General features: G+C 45.0%; 1 protein-coding gene across 1 annotated transcript; it reads left to right on the top strand.

Moving 5' to 3' along the window:
* LOC8059047 (sarcoplasmic reticulum histidine-rich calcium-binding protein) lies at nt 15,561-16,909 on the top strand. Its single transcript, XM_002453585.2, has one exon. It carries the CDS (start codon nt 15,619-15,621, stop codon nt 16,603-16,605), a length of 987 nt encoding a protein of 328 aa, XP_002453630.1. The 5' UTR covers nt 15,561-15,618; the 3' UTR covers nt 16,606-16,909.

The following is a 21,189-nucleotide window of genomic DNA, read 5'->3' as shown; positions in this document are numbered from 1 at the left end:
CACCGTGTTCAGGAATTTGGCCAGGAAAAACAGGCCAATGCACATATAGAGTTGGAAACGGATCGAATACGGATAGTATTCGAATACTTGTTAATTGGATATCGATACTTTTGTTGCGGAATTTGAATATACATTCTACGAATATGATAGCTCCGATTCCATACTTGATTAGATTTAATTGATATCGGATATCTATATTTTTCATTGAAAGTTTTGGAAGAGCAATATATGGTTATAAAAATAGGGATCAAAATATGAGCATATAAACATTTATCAAAGATATCTCATTGAAAATAACAAATTTATCAAAAAAGTTTAATTATTAAATATATGAAATTTAAAATCTATGACTGAAAAACTGTTTCGATAATACATAAAAGTATTTATCAATAGATAAATAGATTAAAGTACATATAACATAATTTATGCTCATATTTTAATATAATTTGTAACAATAAATAAATAACACTCAAACTAAATCAAAACAACAATAAAATTAAATTTATATTTGTATATAAATTTTAAATCAAATATAATTAGATTTATCATTGATATAGAGATGAATTTTAAGTAGTTTAAATAGATACATCATTAGTAAGATTAAAACTAATATTATGTCAAAAAAATAACAATTGTGCCACTCTTCTCAGCGAAACACCAAATGATGCCTTCTTCACTATGTTTGAGAGGGGACCCATCGTCGGATCCTCACCCTCCTCAATTCAAATTCCACTGCCCTAGGATGAGCTTTGGCTTGGATGACTGCCATAGTAGGTACCTCGTCGTGAGGTCCTCCCAAGCCATACATTTTATCATCGGATCCACTACCCTAGGCTTTGCGCCACTCGTGACATCTACTGGCTCGAGTTACGTGCCATCATTGGCCTTTGCTGCATCTTGCGAGCGTGAGGTGGAGTTACAAGTGTCGGACGAGACGTCTGAGAGGATGGAAGGAGCAACCTCGCTCTAATCCCTCCGTCCTGAAAGAATCAATTTCTAGAGTTGTGCTAAGTCAAACTTTTAAACTTTGACTAAATTTCTAGAAAAAAATGCTAAGATTTATAGTATCAAATTAGTATTATTAGATTCATCATAAAATATATTTTCATATAATGTGTATTTTATATTATAGATGTTGTTACTCTTTTCTATAAAGTTAGTCAAACTTTAAAAAGTTTGACTGGCACGGATCCTAGGAATTGATTCTTTCAGGGACAGAGGGAGTATATAACACTCCAAAATTTGAATTTCAAATTTAGTTTGAATTTAATTTAATTTTGTCTTAGTTTGAATTTTTGGAAATTATTAAATAATTTACAAAAATAAATAAAATGAAATATAAGATAGAAACATGTTTGTATGCATTCGTGCTGCTGCATAATTTTTGCTTGATTATATTTATTTGCTTGTGCTTGTTCTAGTTTTGGAGCCAAGAAAGAAATAGGAAGATCTGTTTTTTTAAATAAAAAGGAAAGCTTTTTCTCTCTCTCTGGGCCGGCCTCCCCTTCCCCTTGGCCTAGCGCCCCGCGCCTCCCTTCTCCCTGCGTGGGCCAGCCACCGCGGCCCACCTCGCGACCCTAGCCCGAGCCGCAGCTTTGCGGCCCATCCCGCGCGCCAGCCCAGCAGCCGCAGTGCAGCAGCGCCCCAGCGCGCGCCCCCTGCCTCTTCCCGCCGCCACCCGCTGACGGGTGGGCCACACCCGTCAGGGTCGCCCCTACCTCCGGCCGAAACAGATTCGGCGCAACGGCCGGCTCCGACTTCCGCGCCGCGCGTGGATCGAGGATCCCCGGTCCGTCCCCGCGTTTTTAAAGGCCGTCGCACCCGTCCGCGACCCCCCCAAAACCCTAGCACAGTCCCGAGTCGCCAAAACCCCATCCGAAGCACGCAGCGCCGCCGCCGAGTCGCCGAGACCCGCTGCCGCCGCGAACCGCCTCGCTCCGCCGCCGTTCGTGTCAAGGTGAGACCCCTTTTGAGTTCGCACGGTCGCTGCGAACGCGTAGGCGTCCTCGGCGCGTCCTCTCCCCTTCTCTTTCTCCGTGTCCGCGCTCGCCGGAGTTAGTTGCTGCCGCCGCATCGCGCCGCCGCGTGGCCCGCGCACTCCGGCCACGCCCAGCCGCTGCCGTCGCGCGCACCGGCCCCGCTGCACCACGCGCAGCCCACCCGTGCCCTCGGCACGCTTTCCCGCGCCGCGTATCGCCGCCCCGACGAGCCCCCGGCCGCGGCCATGGAGCGCCGCCGCGGCCACGCCCTCCGCCCCCGGCCCCGGTCCACGGTGGACCGGCGGACCAGCCGCACCCCGCCCGGTCCACAGCCCCGCGGTGGACCGGCCAACCGCGCTGCGCCACGTGGCCAGCCCAGCTCGGCTACCCGCGCGCCCCTGGCCTTTTTGCAAAAAGGCCCCTGCCTTTATTTAAAACCAACCCGCAGTCCTATACAGTTTAAAAATAATTAGATTTATGCCCCTGGTTTTACAGTTTAATCCCTGTAGCAGTTAGTATTTATAGTTTTAATCCAAATCTTATTTTAAATTCAGTTTTAATTAGTTTAATTACGAAAAATAGTTCAGTTTATCTACAGTTTTGCCATCCAACTTGTTTTAGCCATAACTTTTGCGTCTTAGCTCCGATTTAGGTGATTCTGGTCGCTATAGTTTCGTATCGACGAGTAGAATACAGTAGCGCAGTTGCTTTCTGCTTTTGAATGCTTTGGTGTACTGTTTCTGATTAAGCTTGTTTGCTTGCATGTATTGCTTTGTTTGTGTGATGATTGTCGCGTATAGCCAACGAGACGCTCGTGAAGGAAGAGGATCAGGATCCCACTGAGTTCGAGCAACCCGACTACGATCAAGGCAAGTGCAGACACCGTTTGATCATTTTGAACCTACTCATTAATGTCATTTACTTTATATGCATGTGTTCAATGAATGCAAACCCTAAGGACCTGACTAGCTTTACTTACTATTCCTTGTTCACCTGGGGTTATGTATATGGGTAGACTAGGTTGTGCTAGGTTTGCTTAGCTGCTCTACTCATCTTATACACATGCCTAAACAAGTAATACTCTCTACTCAACTTGATGCTTAATCTGTGCTGAACCTTTGGTCACTGCGGTGATGGCGATGTTGGATGCTTACGAGCATCGTGATGATGGTGGTGACAGGGGGAGTGGGTACTGTTGGTGGTCCGGTTGCCGGGCGTACCCGTCTCTGCTCTCCGTAAGGACTTAGTCATGGAGCGGCCCCCTGGGACATACAGTGCAGCTCCAAGTCATATGGCTCTGGCTTGACTAATTAGCAGGACCTCCACTAGTAGGGTGTTACTTTCCGGGTAGGCGTGAGGAAGTAACTTGGGTAATGAATATTAAGTTGTCGGCTGCTCGGTACGCCATGGCTATGGGTATCGACTGTCGAGCGCCCCAGCAAAAACTTGCGAGTGGCATCCTATTAGTTGGACCCTATGAAAGGTCTCGTAGTGAGACCCTGCCTGCTCACCTTGGTTGTGTTTTGGGGAGTCATGACCCCGGGCAAATGGGAATCACGACTTGGAGTGAACATGCACACCTCTGCAGAGTGTAAAACTGATATATCAGCCGTGCTCACGGTCACGAGTGGCCCAGACTCTCACATGATGAGCAAATTGGATTCACTGGTTTCTTGGAGATGGAACTTGGCGAGGTTGCTACCTCGTGTTTTGGCGGAATAGCTATTCCGTGTTGGCAGGATTGCTTTCCTGTGTTAGTTTTTTTGGGGTTAATCCCTAGACTACTGTAACTATTAGGATAGTCTTTTAAAAGATGTTAAGTATTACTTACACTAATTAAGGGTTGGGTTTATGCTACTCATGATTAGTAGTAGGTTGTTCTAATAATGGTCCTAATCAAAAGTGATCAACTAAAATTCTACCGCAGTCAAACCAAGTCAGCTTTACCTTGTTTTAAGCCTTGCATGTCATTACTTTCCGTCTGTGCTTACTGAGTTCGACATGAGCTCACCCTCGCTATAATCATTAAAGTTGCTCGGACGATCAGGAGTACAATTGTGTTTTCCCTGAGGATTACCCTGAGTCGCCTGGTTGTTAGGCTTGTGTGGTTCTGATGTCGACCTTCCTGTTGCAAGGTGGTCCTGTTACATCGACGTCTAGTTTCCCCTTTCTTTTTGGAACAATTTAGCTTAGGCTTCCCATTCGCACTTTGATATACATTTGGCTTGTAATAATGATACTTTTATTCCCATTTATGTAATACGTTTGAACACTGTGTTTTGTACCATTGATGATGGAATTCCCATTGACTGGTCGCATTGATAACATCGAGTTCCAGCCTAACTAGCATCTTGATGACGGTGCTAACCTCCAAGACGCGGAACCTTATGAAGGACAACAACCACCCCAAGCTCTGGTGGTGCATGGAAGGGCGCCTTGCTGGGTCGCTGGAGGAGACGACCCCTTCGGTGATGACGATGACGATGATAATGATGAGGATGCCCCTGGAGGACCTGGTGGACCTGGAGGACCTGGAGGTCAAGATGGACTCTTCGTTGCTGATGATGGGTGGATCATGACAGTCTGCACCCGGGATGGTGGAGAATGTTTCTTCCACAGTGAGTTGAAGCGCCTCCCCGATCAGCAGCTAGGACATGGCATGTCCGCAGTGGAGTACCGTAGCGAGCACTGGAGTCATCCGGAGTACCCGGCGTTCTGGAAGGTCTGGGCACACGTCGGCAGGCCTAACCTGACGCTGAGAGCACTGAGGATCATGTCTATACATGAAGCTATGGCAGAGAGGTCTACTCAGATGGCGGGCATCAATGATGCTGCTCGTCAGGCTTTCTACGCATACCGTGATCACTTTTTCGAGGACATCAGCCAGGACGCACGTCGCTACTACCCTCGCCGTCGCCGTGGAGAGTTGGTGATGACTATTGCTTCTACCACTGATGAGTAGAACTCCCGCATGCATAGGACTGTCAAGCTGATGGCGGTCACCAACACCGAGCTCAACAGTTCTCTAGTGGAGCTGAAGCAAGTGCGGAAGGAGTTGGATGATGCCAGGAAGAGGATAGCACAGCTGGAAGCTCAGATCACTGGAGTGACACCGTCTTCACCTCAGTGGCCTGCTTTCTCTCCGCCCCGTGAAGACCTAGCCTATGGAGATGCCAGCGCTCGTACTACCTTAGAATAGGAGTTATCCCCAGCTTAGTAATAAATAGTGCCACGCTTAGAACGTTAGCACGATCTTAGTTATGCGAGTCTAGTGTTTAGTGGTTTGCTTAGAGTGCTTTGCTTGGTTTGTGTGAGAACTTGATTTATTATTGTGTTAATGGTGTGATTTGGTTCTTTGTAATGAGTGCGATGAGTTGTGGGTTATGTCCACAACGCATCAAGAACAAGATTTAGTTTAAGTTAATAAGAGATAGTTAGTTTGGGTTATCTTCGATCTCCTTTATTTGTACTTTATCATATTTCATATCGCTTTATCTTGTGAGTCTTACTTTATCATGATCAGTTCATTATCTATATATTCCATTTGTTATGAGTACTGTGCTATATCACTTGAAAAAGGGAAGTTACTATCAGCTGGTTCACACTCTGAGGAAAAGAGTGTAACTTTGCTGTTTACATCACAGATCAGATTTACACATATGATCTACACCTGATTTTTATTATATTATTTCCATACATCAGATGCCTGTCAACACTAGGAGCAATACCAATGGAGGAAACAATGGTCAATCCAACAACCACAACAACAATGGTCACAGCGGGACTAGTGCCAACCCTCCTCCTATGAATCAGCCCATGACCATAGAGCAGTTGCTGACTATGCAAACTCAGCTGATGCAAGGAATGACCCATATTATGAACAACATGCAGCAGAACCAGAATCAAAATTAGCACCAAAATTAGAACCAGCACGAAGGAGGTAACAACGCGTTTGCCCCACCTAGGGACAAGCGTGGGGAGTTCATGAAGGGACGCCCACCGTTCTTCTCTCACTCAGCTGACCCTATGCAAGCTGAGGACTGGCTTAAAGCTGTGGAGAAACAGCTAGTCATTTCTCAGTGCAACGACAGGGAGCAGGTTCTGTATGGCTCTGGACAGCTTCAAGGAGCCGCACAGGACTGGTGGGATTTGTACTGCTTCGCGCATCAGGACCCAGATACTATCACTTGGGATTAGTTCAAGGTCGCCTTCAAGACTCATCATGTCCCTGCCGGATTGGTGAAGCTGAAGAAGAAGGAGTTTCTGTCTCTGAAACAGGGCTCCGTGACTGTTTGCGAGTATCGCGACAAGTTCACTCAGTTGTCGCGGTATTGCCCGAATGAGGTGGAGAACGATGAAGACAAGCAAGAACACTTCCTGGAAGGTCTGAATGATGGCCTGTCCTACATGATGTCAAATGTCAAGTATGCTAGCTTCTAGGAGATGGTGGACAGTGCATTGGTGCTTGAGAGCAAGCGCCACAAGATGGAAGACAAGAAGAGGAAGTATAATTCCTCTCAGCAGCAGACTGGTGCTAGCTGTCCCCGCTACAACAACTAGCAGGGCCCTCAGTCTCGCCCTGCATATCAGTCTGGTAACCAAGGACAGTAGCAGAATGTCAGGTACAACAACCAGAGTCAGCAGACGAGTCAGCGCTACAACAACAATCAGGTGCATCGCCCTGCTAGTCAGGCGCCTCGTCAGAATGCCCTAGCACCGTCAGGCTCTCGCTAGAACTCCAACACTGTCCCAGTGAAGCCCAATGCCAACCCCACCCCCACTGAAAATACCTGCTTCAAGTGTGGTCAACTAGGACACTACGCGAATGCTTGCCCCCAGAGGCAGAAGAACAACAACAATGGAAGGGTGAATCATGTGAAGCTGGAAACTGCTGAGGAGGCTCCAGATGTGGTAGTTGGTACGTTCCTTGTCAACTCTTGCCCAGCTACTGTTTTGTTTGATACTGGAGCATCACATACTTTCATAAGTGTACAGTTTGTTGAGAAACATAATATAGCCACCTGTACCATGCAAAACACCGTGATAGTTAAATCACCAGGGTTAAGATGCATACTAATACTTTGTGTCCGGGAATGAGCATTAAAATAAGGGGGGTAGATTTTCCTGTCAATCCTATCGTGTTGGGTTCAGAAGGTTTAGATATGATTTTGGGAATGAGATGGTTGGCCAAGTTTAAGGGTACTATTCAGTGTGCTGAGAAGTCAGTTGCTCTAACAGCACCTAGTGGGGACATAATTGAGGTCAGAGTTTCTATGTCACCTAGCAGTGAAGGAACAGTTTACCATGTGAGCAGTGGGTCAGTAGAGGATATCCGAGTTGTGAAAGAGTTTCCTGATGTGTTTCCAGAGGATTTGCCAGGTATGCCACGTGACCGTGAGATTGAATTTGTTATTGATTTATTGCCTCGTACTGCACCCATATCTAAGAGACCTTTTAGAATGGCTGTTAATGAGTTAGAAAAACTTAAGAAACAACTAAGGGAGTTACAGTCTAAGGGGTACATCCGTCCTAGTTCCTCACCTTGGGGAGCTCCAGTTATCTTTGTAGAAAAGAAGGATGGGACACAGAGGATGTGTGTTGACTATAGATCTTTGAATGAGGTCACAATTAAGAACAAATACCCTTTGCCTAGAATAGAGGACTTGTTTGATCAGTTGAAAGGAGCTTGTGTGTTTTCCGAGATAGATCTGAGATCAGGCTATCACTAGTTGAGGATTAAACCTAGTGATATTCCAAAGACTGCCTTCACCACCAGATATGGACTTTATGAGTATACAGTTATGTCTTTTGGGTTAACTAATGCTCCAGCTTACTTTATGTATCTAATGAATAAAGTTTTTATGGAGTATTTGGATAAGTTTATGGTAGTCTTTATTGATGATATCTTGATCTACTCCAAGACTGAGGAAGAACACGAGGAACACCTGAGACTTATTTTGCAGAAGTTGAGGGAACATCAGCTCTATGCCAGGTTGAGTAAGTGTGACTTCTGGTTGAAGGAAGTGTCTTTTCTAGGTCATGTCATTTCAAATGGTGGAGTTGCTGTTAGTCCGAAGAATGTGGCAGACGTTCTTAAGTGGAGTCCACCTCAGACTGTTGGAGAAATCAGAAGTTTTCTTGGAATGGCTGGTTATTACCGGAGATTCATCGAAGGATTCTCTAGTATTGCTAAGCCAATGACTGCTCTGTTAGAAAAGGGTAAGCCATTCAAGTGGAATGAACAGTGTCAGGCTAGTTTTGAGAAGTTGAAGAAGAGGTTGACTACTGCACCAATTCTGACTTTGCTCGATGTGACTAAAAGTTTTTCTATCTATTGTGATGCTTCCAAGAAAGGTTTGGGATGTGTATTGATGCAAGAGGGAAAGGTGATTGCCTATGCATCTAGACAGGTGAAGAAACATGAGGTGAATTATCCGACCCATGATCTTGAGTTAGCAGCTGTGGTCCATTCACTGAAGATCTGGAGACACTACATTATGGGTCATAAGTGTGACATCTACACGGATCACAAGAGTTTGAAATACATCTTCTCTCAGAATGACTTGAACTTGAGGCAGAGAAGATGGTTAGAATTGATCAGGGATTATGAACTGGAGATCCATTACCACCCTGGCAAAGCTAATGTAATTGCTGATGCTCTGAGTAGAAAGAGTCAAGTGAATATGTTGGAAGCCATGGAGTTACCAATGGAACTATTGATAGAATTTGAATATCTCAACTTGGGATTTGTTGCCAACACCCAGGGTACTTCTATGGATATAGAGCCAACTCTTGAGCAAGAGATCAGAAAGGGTCAGAAAGAGGATGAAGAGATAAAAAAGATTCTTAAGCTGCTAGAGGAAGGTAGAGCACCTAGATTCAGAGTTGATCAGGAAGGAATTGTTTGGCACAAGGACCGATTGTGTGTGCCTGATATTCAGAGAATCAAGGATGTGATACTGAAGGAGTGCCATGAGTCTGCTTACTCTATTCATCTAGGAGGTACTAAGATGTACCAGGACTTGAAGCAAAACTATTGGTGGCCTGGTATGAAGAAGGATATTGGTGAATATGTGGCATTGTGTGACACTTGTCAGAGAGTGAAAGCGGAACATCAAAGGCCAGCAGGATTGTTACAACCATTGAAGATACCTGAGTGGAAGTGGGATGAGATCAGCATGGACCTCATAGTGGGATTGCCTAAGTCCCAACGAGGTTATGACTCTATATGGGTTGTAGTTGGTCGGTTGACCAAGGTAGCTCATTTCATACCGGTCAAGACTACCTACCATGGAGGGCAGTTAGCAGAAAAGTATATGGAACAGATTGTATGTCTGCATGGGGTTCCTAAGGGGATTGTGTCTGATAGAGGTACACAGTTTACTTCGAAGTTTTGGGAGAAGCTACATGATGCTATGGGAACAGAACTCAGATTCAGTACAGCTTATCACCCTCAGTCTGATGGTCAGACAGAGAGGGTCAACCAAATAGTGGAGGATATGCTTAGGTCTTGTGCTTTGCAGTATGGAGATAGTTGGGATACTAGTTTGCCATATGCTGAGTTCTCCTATAACAACAGTTATCAGACCAGTCTTAAGATGACTCCTTTCGAGGCCTTATATGGAAGAAAGTGTAGGACTCTGTTGTTCTGGAATCAGACTGGTGAAAGACAAGTGTTCAGCCCTGATTCATTGAGAATAGCCGAAGAGAAAGTTCAGTTCATCCGACAGACTCTGAAAGCAGCTCAGTGTAGACAGAAAAGCTATGCAGATGTGAGACGAAGGGAACTTGTGTTTTAGGTAGGTGATTATGTATACGTGAAAGTATCTTCGATGAGAGGTCTAAAGAGGTTCAATGTCAAGGGAAAGCTAGCTCCTAGATATGTTGGTCCTTTCAAGATTTTGGAAAGGAGAGGAGAAGTGGCTTATCAACTTGAGTTGCCTGCTAGTCTGTCCAATGTGCACAATGTTTTCCATGTCTCCCAATTCAAGAAATGCTTGAGAGTGCCTGAGGAACAGTTGCCACTAGAAGAACTGGATTTACAGGATGATCTAACCTATGAAGAGAGTCCTATCAAAGTTCTGGAAACAGCAGAGAGAATTACGAGGAGTAAAACTATCAGGATGTGTAAAGTACAATGGAAACATCATTCTGAGGAAGAGGCAACCTGAGAAAGAGAAGATGATCTGATATCAAAATACCCTCAGTTATTCTCTGGTTCATCCTAATCTCGAGGACGAGATTCTTTTAAGGGGGGTAGGTTTATAACACTCCAAAATTTGAATTTCAAATTTAGTTTGAATTTGATTTAATTTTGTCTTAGTTTGAATTTTTGGAAATTATTAAATAATTTACAAAAATAAATAAAATGAAATATAAGATAGAAACATGTTTGTATGCATTCATGCTGCTGCATAATTTTTGCTTGATTATATTTATTTGCTTGTGCTTGTTCTAGTTTTGGAGCCAAGAAAAAAATAGGAAGATATGTTTTTTTAAATAAAAAGAAAAGCTTTTTCTCTCTCTTTGGGCCGGCCTCCCTTTCCCCTCGGCCCAGCGCCCCGCGCCTCCCCTCTCTCCGCGTGGGCCGGCTCCGACTTCCGTGCCGCGCGCGGATCGAGGATCCCCGGTCAGTCCCTGCCTTTTTAAAGGCCGCCGCACCCGTCCGCGACCCCCCAAAACCCTAGCATAGTCCCGAGCCGCCAAAACCCAATCCGAAGCACGCAGCGCCGCCGCCGAGTCGCTGAGACCCGCTGCCGCCGCGAACCGCCTTGCTCCGCCGCCGTTCGTGTCAAGGTGAGACCCCTTTTGAGTTCGCACGGTCGCTGCGAACGCGTAGGCGTCCTCGGTGTGTCCTCTCCGCTTCTCTTTCTCTGTGTCCGCGCTTGCCGGAGTTAGCCGCCGCCGCCGCCGCATCGCGCCGCCGCGTGGCCCGCGCACTCCGGCCACGCCCAGCCGCTGCAGTCGCACGCACCGGCCCCGCTGCAACGCGCGCAGCCCATCCGTGCCCACGGCACGCTTTCTCGCGCAGCGTATCGCCGCCCTGATGAGCTCCCGGCCGCGGCCATGGAGCGCCGCCGCGGCCACGCCCTTCGCCCCCGGCCCCGGTCCACGGTGGACCGGCGGACCAGCCGCACCCCGCCCGGTCCACAGCCCCACGGTGGACCGGCCAACCGCGCTGCGCCACGTGGCCAGCCCAGCTCAGCCACCCGCGCGCCCCTGACCTTTTTGTAAAAAGGCCCCTGCCTTTATTTAAAACCAACCCGCAGTCCTATACAGTTTAAAAATAATTAGATTCATGCCCCTGGTTTTACAGTTTAACCCCTACAGCCGTTAGTATTTATAGTTTTAATCCAAATCTCGTTTTAAATTCAGTTTTAATTAGTTTAATTACAAAAATAGTTCAGTTTATCTACAGTTTTGCCATCCAACTTGTTTTAGCCATAACTTTTGCGTCTTAGCTCCGATTTAGGTGATTCCGGTCGCTATAGTTTCGTATCGACGAGTAGAATACAGTAGCGCAGTTGATTTGTGCTTTTTAATGCTTTGGTGTACTGTTTCTGATTAAGCTTGTTTGCTTGCATGTATTGCTTTGTTTGTGTGATGATTGTCGCGTATAGCCAACGAGACGCTCGTGAAGGAAGAGGATCAGGATCCCACTGAGTTCGAGCAACCCGACTACGATCAAGGCAAGTGCAGACACCGTTTGATCATTTTGAACCTACTCATTAATGTCATTTACTTTATATGCATGTGTTCAATGAATGCAAACCCTAAGGACCTGACTAGCTTTACTTACTATTCCTTGTTCACCTGGGGTTACGTATATGGGTAGACTAGGTTGTGCTAGGTTTGCTTAGCTGCTCTACTCATCTTATACACATGCCTAAACAAGTAATACTCTCTACTCAACTTGATGCTTAATCTGTGCTGAACCTTTGGTCACTGCGGTGATGGCGATGTTGGATGCTTACGAGCATCGTGATGATGGTGGTGACAGGGGGAGTGGGTACTGTTGGTGATCCGGTTGCCGGGCGTACCCGTCTCTGCTCTCCGTAAGGACTTAGTCATGGAGCGGCCCCCTGGGACATACAGTGCAGCTCCAAGCCATATGGCTCTAGCTTGACTAATTAGCAGGACCTCCACTAGTAGGGTGTTACTTTCCGGGTAGGCGTGAGGAAGTAACTTGGGTAATGAATATTAAGTTGTCGGCTGCTCGGTACGCCATGGCTATGGGTATCGACTGTCGAGCGCCTCGACAAAAACTTGCGAGTGGCATCCTATTAGTTGGACCCTGTGAAAGGTCTCGTAGTGAGACCCTGCCTGCTCACCTTGGTTGTGTTTTGGGGAGTCATGACCACGGGCAAATGGGAATCACGACTTGGAGTGAACGTGCACACCTCTGCAGAGTGTAAAACTGATATATCAGCCGTGCTCACGGTCACGAGCGGCCCAGACTCTCACATGATGAGCAAATTGGATTCACTGGTTTGTTGGAGATGGAACTTGGTGAGGTTGCTACCTCGTGTTTTGGCGGAATGGCTATTCCGTGTTGGTAGGATTGCTATCCTGTGTTAGTTTTTTTGGGGTTAATCCCTAGACTACTGTAACTATTAGGATAGTCTTTTAAAAGATGTTAAGTATTACTTACACTAATGAAGGGTTGGGTTTATGCTACTCATAATTAATTAGTAGTAGGTTGTTCTAATAATGGTGCTAATCAAAAGTGATCAACTAAAATGCTACCGCAGTCAAACCAAGTCAGCTTTACCTTGTTTTAAGCCTTGCATGTCATTACTTTCCGTCTGTGCTTGCTGAGTTCGACATGAGCTCACCCTTGCTATAATCATTAAAGGTTGCTCGGACGATCAGGAGTATAATTGTGTTTTCTCTGAGGATTACCTTGAGTCGCCTGGTTGTTAGGCTCGTGTGGTTCTGTCGTCGACCTTCCTGTGGCAAGGTGGTCCTGCTACGTCGGCGTCTAGTTTCCCCTTTCTTTTTGGAACAATTTAGCTTAGGCTTCCCATTCGCACTTTGATATACATTTGGCTTGTAATAATGATACTTTTATTCCCATTTATGTAATACGTTTGAACACTGTGTTTTGTACCATTGATGATGTTGATCCATGTGTGTGAATTAGAGATCCTGGCGCACATGTGATTTGGCACCCGAATGCTCTTTTATATCCGGGTGTGACACTCTAGCTAGGAAGGTAATTGCCGAGCGACGTGGGATTGGCGCTGCATGTCGTCCATTGTGGGGCATGTAGGCTGACTAAGAGGGGAGATCTAGGAGAAGCCAAGTGGTTGGATTTAGGGAGAGAGACCGAGAGGTGTGGGTGAGAGATGAGAAGTGATAAAAAGAAAGGGCACAATTAGCTATGGAGGCAAACAACACCATGTAATTTCTGGTTAGCTAATTTTAATTGGACTAGTTTTTATCTATAGTTAACAATTAGCTGTAGTCATCAATCCAAACAAACCCTTAGATACCAACTAAATTTTGGGTGAGCCATACTCAAATAGACTACACTACTCTTTGCACATGGAAGAGAGAAGATATAAGTGATAGGCGGGAGTGTATTTACCTCTTTTGTTGTTTTGCGTCAGCTTTATGCTAATTTAGCATATTTGATAAGTAGTAAATTAACAATTAGTTAGAGTTGAACTAAATTTTACTCTTCATATTAGGGACTAAAATTTAGATGTTTGTTTTTGATATCCAAACATGTATGAGAACAAGTATAGTAAATGAATGTAGGTGGTCTTTATGTAGAGGCGGAGTGAGGAGAGAAAAGAAAAAGAAAAGCAAGCTCTTAAAACAAGTATAACAAAAGGTTGTTAGTGAGTTGAATGCTAAGTTGAAGATAGAGGAGAAGATGAGAGGTGGATTTTTACATTCAACTGATGCAAAAGAACAGGAAACTTTGTGAGAGAACAATTCTATGAATGAGCTGTAAATGTATAAACAGAAAGTTGTATTAACTTTGCTCTTATGCACAAGGACTAAAACATTTTTTAAGCGAAACAAATGAGTCATACGGGTAGGCTTATAAATAGGCTGTAAATGTAAATTGAACCTGCACTATTAGCTTTGCTGTTCGCTCTCATCAGCCTATTCAAATCTGTTGCCAACTCACACGAATCACGAAACTCGATGTTCGCATTTGAATATTGCTCGGCTACCAGTTCATTGGCTTGGGGTACAAAGATCAATCCATGGTGACGTCACTGCATACGCAAATTGAACTACCGGACATGTAAATTTAGACGGGGTAGTATAAACAATAAATAAATAAATAAATAAATAAATAAATAAATAAATAAATAAATAAAGCGGCTTCTGTCGGTAGATCAAACTGGAAATTAGACGCTGGCTAGCAATTCGTGCATGAAGACGGGTGAAAATGACGTCTCTGCCAACCATGTTGCTTGATGTATGCCGTGTTTGTTTCTGATTACGGTTAACACCCGTTGTCGATGGGTAAATGGAGGGCCGCTCATTTTCTACGGTGGTCCGTGGGTACAACCGGTTCTCGTTGACTGCGGGGTCATTAAGGCCGTGTTTAGTTCTTGATAAAAAAATTTCGTGACACTGTAGCATTTTCGTTTGTTTGTGAAAATTATTGTCCAACTATTGACTAACTAGGCTCAAAAGATTCGTTTCGTAAATTTCGACCAAACTGTGCAATTAGTTTTTATTTTCGTCTATATTTAATACTCCATATATACGTCTAAAAATTTGATGTGATGGGGAATCTTGAAAAATTTTGGGTTTTGGGATGGAAGTAAACAAAGCCTAATTTCTTGGAGACAAAAGCTATTGCGAAATCATTTCTTGCATTAGTATTATTTAGGGGTATTTAGCATGACTCCTCACCATAGGCTCCTTTAAAAGAGTCAGAGCCGTTTTAAAAAAACTATAATTTGTGGCTTTGCTAAAACAGCTCTGACTCCTATATTTTTTTACTTAAAAATAAATTCTTTAGAAAAACGTTTGCCAGGGCTTCTTTGGAAGAGCTAGAGCTAGAGCCGGAGCCAGAGCCAGAGAGAAGTCCTAACAAATAGGTCCTTAGAGTTAGAGTTGAAGCTGCTAAAAGAAGTACCAAATAGCTAGAACCTTAACATAATAACATATTTTCAAAAAACCTCAAGCACTTTGGATTAATAAAAAATACATGTTATATTTGACTCTGCACAGTTTTTAATGCATGTCTTAGACCATCATTTTTTTCTAAAAATATATCCTTAATTTTTTTATGTTTATGTGATTACAAATATTTTTCACAACTTTAACATGAGAAACTTCCCTCCATGCCACTAGAAAATATTATGGTTCCTTGATTGCCATCAAAATTATTTGTTTTCCCTGTATAACACTATTTGAAATTTGTGTTTCCTCTTTGTAGACGAACCCAATATTCGTTGGAGTAGATAAAATAATAATCCAAGCGGCCATTATTCATAATTTACTGTAGCCTCCAATAACCCGTTTGACTTTCAGCTAAGCGGCTTGGTCGCCTCTCACCACCACCACATGCACAGTGGGTCCCGCAACTTGCCTACAAATGCAGAAGCTGACCCCCGCCCTGGCAATTGCGTCGCAGTCACCGCGTTCCCCTCCCGAGCACGCAACCATGGCGCGCCCAGCGTCAGCCACCGCCGCGCTCCTCCTCCTCCTCGTCCTCTCCCTCCTTGCCGTCGCGCACTGCCGGACCGTCGCAGTCGTCGCAGCAGACCACGCCGCCGAGCCCGAATCAACCGCCGCCGGCGCCGTGGCCGTCAGCGACGAGAATGGGCTATCCAACCCCACCCTCCCCGCCGAGGCGGGCGCCAGCGCCACCGAGGAGGAGGTCCTCCCGGCGGAGCAGCAGCAGCATGGGTTAGAATTCCTCCGCCTGCCGTCCCACCGGCACCACCGCCACCGCCCCTGCAGCCTCCACCACCACCTCTGGTGGAAGCGCCACCACGGCGTCTACCGTGACGCGCCGCTCAGGTTCCCCATGGCAGAGGAGGTCAGGGAGGCGGAGGAGGTGAAGCCCGTGGCCGAGCCGGACCCGGATCGTTCTCTCCCAGACAGTGACGGAGACGGGGAGCTGGTGGCCAGCAAGGAGCCGTCGTTCGCCGACGCCGACGGGCACGAGGAGGACGGCGAGCACGCAGCGGCGGTCAGGGCGTGGAAGAAGGAGATGCTGCGGAGGTGGTTCCACTTCCACTTCCACCACGGCATGCGCCGCCACCGTCTCCACCACCACCACCACGACGAGGAGGAGGGCCCGGACGAGGCTGCCCCAGAGGGCATGAGCATGAAGCGGTTCCACTTCCACCACCACGACGAAGAGGACGACGAGGAGAAGAATATGGTGAGGAAGCGGCTCCGTCACGCTGAGCACGGCGGGGACAACGACGACGAGGATGAAGATGAACAGGTGGAAGAGATGGTCCGGCGGTTCAGGAAGGCGATCATGAGGAGAAGGAGGTTCGGCCACGGTCACGGCCACGGCCACGGCCACGGCCACCGCGACCACAGCCACCGCCATGCCGAGGACGCCGAGAAGCAGGCAGATGGAGAAGAGGAGAGTGGTGTGCTGGCTTGGATCAAGGCCCTCATGAATCGGTTCTAGAGCTGTACGTCTCGATCGTTCGAGCGATCCGATCCGTAGTCCACTCACGGTCATATGGCTGCTGCTCGCTTCTGATTACCATCCCGCATCTTGCTGTGTGTTATAGTGTGTTTCTTCTATCCACGGTGTGGTCGATCGTCTTACGCATGCACTTGTACGACAGTACGTAGTACATGATTGTGTGCTCGACATGGTACGGTGTGTTTCATGTGATTCTATGCACGCATATACCTTTCTGTTTTTTTTTCGGAGATCGTGATATTCAATAATACGCAGTGATTTTAGTTATTTATTGCTGCGAGTTTGAAAACCCATCTCCTGTCAACTCTGATGCTTAGACATTCATGGCACTCCTGTTCGCTCGAGCTCCATTCTCCATGAAAACCAACTTCCGAAAAGCAAGCAGATGGACCGATAATCGTCTTGACTGATGGGATTAGAAACACGTGTCAACCAAGTAGACAACGTCTTATGCGAGCACCGTGCCATGGTGTCGTATATAATTTAGAAATAAAATTCTATGCGACACCATCGCGCATAAGACACCATGTAATAAGTCCCTCCTGTTCCCTCAATCTGCAGTTCTCTATGAAAACCAACCGCCGAAAAGTAAGCAGAGACGATGGGGCTGAAAAACAAGTAGACGGTGTCGCATAGAATTTTTTTCCTGCCTAAATTGCCTAGCCCTAGCATACCACCAGCAGACCAGATAAGGGCACTCACAATGCAGACTCTATCGTAGAGTCTAAAGTTATTTATTACCTCGAACAATGTGGACTTAGAGTCTAAATAAGACTTGGAGTCTTATTTTTTCTACATCTTTCTTCAATAAATATGCTGCCACATCAGCAAAATACCATAAATAATATGTAATTACTTGTCTTGGACTCTGTGATAGAGTCTTGCATTGTGAGTGCCCTAATGAACCAAGAGAGTTATATTTCAGGTGTCTTAATTTCAGGCAATAATCTTTGACAAACAATTAAAAGGATAATAACTGATATACAAGATAATTCATATAATTTTTTTGTGAGTGAATGCCCGCGCCTTCTTCCTCCAATCCTTTTCCTTTTCAATTCGGAGCAAGCTTTTCTTGGATGCGTTTTCAAAGAGTGTTTCCGAAGTGGAGTATTAATTAAGATCGTGCGCGTGATTCGGGATAGCTTGTCATCGATGGCCAACAAGTCGGTGCCGTGCAACAGCTCCACCGATCACGACATGTGCCGCTGATCGAGGACTTCTGTTTTCCGTTTATTTATTTACATATATTTTGCCACATCATTGTTGACTAGTATATATGGAACGTATCACCAGGCACTCCATCTTCACATGCGTGGTGGTTTGACGCCCCATGCAAGATCGATCATCAGTGCATCCCCGTACGTCACTGCATGCGCAATTTGAGCTCGACAAAACAACTAACCCTCCACCGTAGCTTGGCAGCTTATGCAAATTAACCTATCTGATTAGTCTATGATTCTGTGACGTACGCCGAGTAAACTTTCTCGTTGAGTATTTGAAAAAGATGGTCATCGGGCAAAAAATGTTAGAAATCTATACTAGAAGGTGATACAATACAAGGTACTTTCAGTTAGTAGCTAGTGACAAAACATAGAAAGACTCAAATTGTCGAGCTGGAACAAGAGGAAAGAGTAATTTGTGGTGATACAGAGCTTAAAAAGTATATCACTAGATATTCCAAAAAAAAAAGTTCTCTAGATGCCTCCTCGGTTTCATGGATGAAACCATGGTAGAGATATTCCTCGGGTTTCCACTAGTACACAAAGGTACCAGGTGGTTCGTAATCCTTTTGACAGGCGGTTTAGCGAATCGCCTGTGTTTGGTGGTCTGTGGAAATAAATTTTTCCACAGGCGGGTACCTGAGAACCGCTTGTGGAAATGCATTTCTATAGGCGGTTCAGTTATGCCAATTGCCTGTAGAAATCTTTTTCTAAAAAATATGAAATCAATTTTTAAAAATAGGAAAAAAGATTTTAATACAGGGAAGGCCCACCGGCTATTCGCCCGCCCGTCTCCGTGCTACGTAAGTCGCGCATTTTAATATGAAATCTTTTTCTAAAAAATATGAAATCTTGAAAAGTCGCAAGTCGCGCATTTTTTTTCGTGTAAAATCGCGTGCTACGCGATCGGTGGGATTCAAACCTGAGACCTCACCCTCGTGCGTACACTCCTCTACCACTCCACCTATCACTCAATTGTGTTTGTATTAGAGTTTAGTTCCCCACATACTATCATAAACCAATCATAAATTGATTATTTGAGGCCCTAAATAGATTCAAATGAAAAAGTCGTCAACTACAAAGTTTTACAACTTTTTAAGATCTACAACTGTTATATTGATAGTTCCTTCATCCGAGGTCATTTACAAAATTTGAACATAGTTTTCGATGACAAGATGGTTTCAAATGAAAAAATTATCAACTACAAAGTTTTATAACTTTTCAAGATCTACAACTTTCATTTTGACAGTTTTCTCAAACCAGATCATTTGAAAAGCTCAAAAAATACAAGTTCAAATTATTTCTACATGCGGTTTCTTAAGAAATCCGCCTGTAGAAATACATGATTTCTACAGGTGGTTTTGTTAGGAAAACCGCCTGTAAAAATTTATTTTCACAGGCGGTTTTGTAGTCGGGTAAGCCCATTTCTTTCTACAGGCGTTCTTTAATTAAAACCGCCTGTAAAAATTATGTTCCACCACTGGCTTTGAGCACTTCTGTACTAGTGTTCAGAACAAGAAAATGAATTGCTAAAACTCAGTCTCTCTAAATAAGAGGTCAAGGAGGCTATTTTCAGAAGAAACATAATACAACACCAAGCTCAGATGGTTTCCACCAGGGTTTTAGTCTTTTGAAATGTTTTTTTTTGAGCATTCAACTGGGGGTCCCACCTTCCTTTATTGAAAGGTGACCCATGGTCACAAGTATTACAGAGAGTGGAATTACGTTATAAAAAAGAAAGAAAAACTTTACAAAGTATTTACAGACTGGACTAGGGAATCTGGTTTAGTATTGATTGGAGGTAGGCACACCAGGCAGTGTTGATCTCCTTTTCTTTTTTCTTGAGGCATTGTTTAGTTCCCAAAATTTTTCAAGATTTCCCGTCATATCGAATCTTGCGTCACATGCATGAAGCATTAAATATAGACGAAAACAAAAACTAATTACGCAGTTTATCTGTAAATCGCGAGACGAATCTTTTGATCCTAGTTAGTCTATAATTGGATAATATTTGCCACAAACAAACGAAAGTGCTACAGTAGCAAAATCCAAAATTTTTCTCAAACTAAACAAGACCTGAATCGAGGGCGCCAAGCAGCTGCTTCCAAGGCACAGGCGTGTAGCACTTGGCGAAGTGGAAGGTTTTCATTGCCGAAGATGAGAGCATTTCGCCGCTTCCATAGTTGCCAGCAGCACAAGGCTAGGAAGCTGCTAAACTGCTTGGCCGGGATGTTTTGGATCTTCGGCAGGGACTGCATGCGATGGATGTTGACACTTGCTAACACCACTTGAATACTAGGTTGTCATCCCCAGCATGGCGCTAGAGTGTACTATGGTATTTATATGCACACAGATAAATCCGCAAGCACACGGATACCGTTGTAGCTTTTACCCGGTTAAAGGTTTTATCGTATCCACAGGGAAACGGGAGAACCAACTACGCTCTAACTTAACCAAGACAGACAGGTGGGTGTAAATAGGAAATGTGATAGAATTGAATAAGAACAATATTAAAGGTAAAATGATAATGGGGGAATATAGAGTAGAACAATCTAATATATGGGCGATAATAGGAGAATAGAGAGGATAACTAGGGTTTCTCTACTTCAAAGAGGTATGTCTGTCTGTGGCGTACCATAAGTATAAAACAACACAGAGTGTAACACCCAAAATTTGATTTTCAAATAATAGGATTTAATTTGATTTATTTAAGTATTTTTATGAGCATTTAATTTAGTGAATAAATAATTTTTGTAGAAAATAAAATTTATCATAAGTTTAGTAAACTTGATTGTGCATTCATGCTGGAGAATAATTGTTTTTGTGCTGTTGTTCTGTTTTTGTTTTAATTGTTCTTGCTCAAAAGCTCTTTTGGAAAAAGATTTGAAAAAGAAAAAAATTAAAAAGAAAAGGGGAGGAGCCCCTGGAAACCAGCCCCCGCAGCCCAGCATCCCCTCCTCCCCACTGCGGCCCAGAGCGCGGATCGGCCCAGCAGCAGCAGGCGCGCCTTTCTCTCCCTCTCCTTCTTTGACCGACAATCGGGCCCCACTTGTCAGCACGCGCCTTCCTTCTACCTCCGGTCGTCTTCGAACGGGACTCAGCCGGAAACCCCACGCTGAAACGGATTCGATGCCGGGATTCGCGATTCCTTGCCAAACGTGAAAAACCGACCCCTATTTAACCCCCAGCATCGCCCCGCGTGTTGTTTTCCCCCCCTCGCCGCGGAAACCAAGCCCTAGACGCCAGCCGACGCACGGTTTGAGTCTCGTCGAGGAAGATATCCGTCGCTGCGCACAGCCGCTCCTCTCTGAGCCATCTCTGGCCACAAGAACGCCTTGGGTGA

This window comes from Sorghum bicolor, chromosome 4 (assembly GCF_000003195.3).
Source record: "Sorghum bicolor cultivar BTx623 chromosome 4, Sorghum_bicolor_NCBIv3, whole genome shotgun sequence".
Lineage (NCBI taxonomy): Eukaryota > Viridiplantae > Streptophyta > Magnoliopsida > Poales > Poaceae > Sorghum > Sorghum bicolor.
Note: the sequence above shows the minus strand (reverse complement) of the source record. Positions and strands in the feature narration are given on the sequence as shown.

Bases quoted from the DNA above. Each gene is read 5' to 3' on its own strand.
- LOC8059047 (XM_002453585.2), top strand. From the start codon at position 15,619: ATGGCGCGCCCAGCGTCAGCCACCGCCGCGCTCCTCCTCCTCCTCGTC.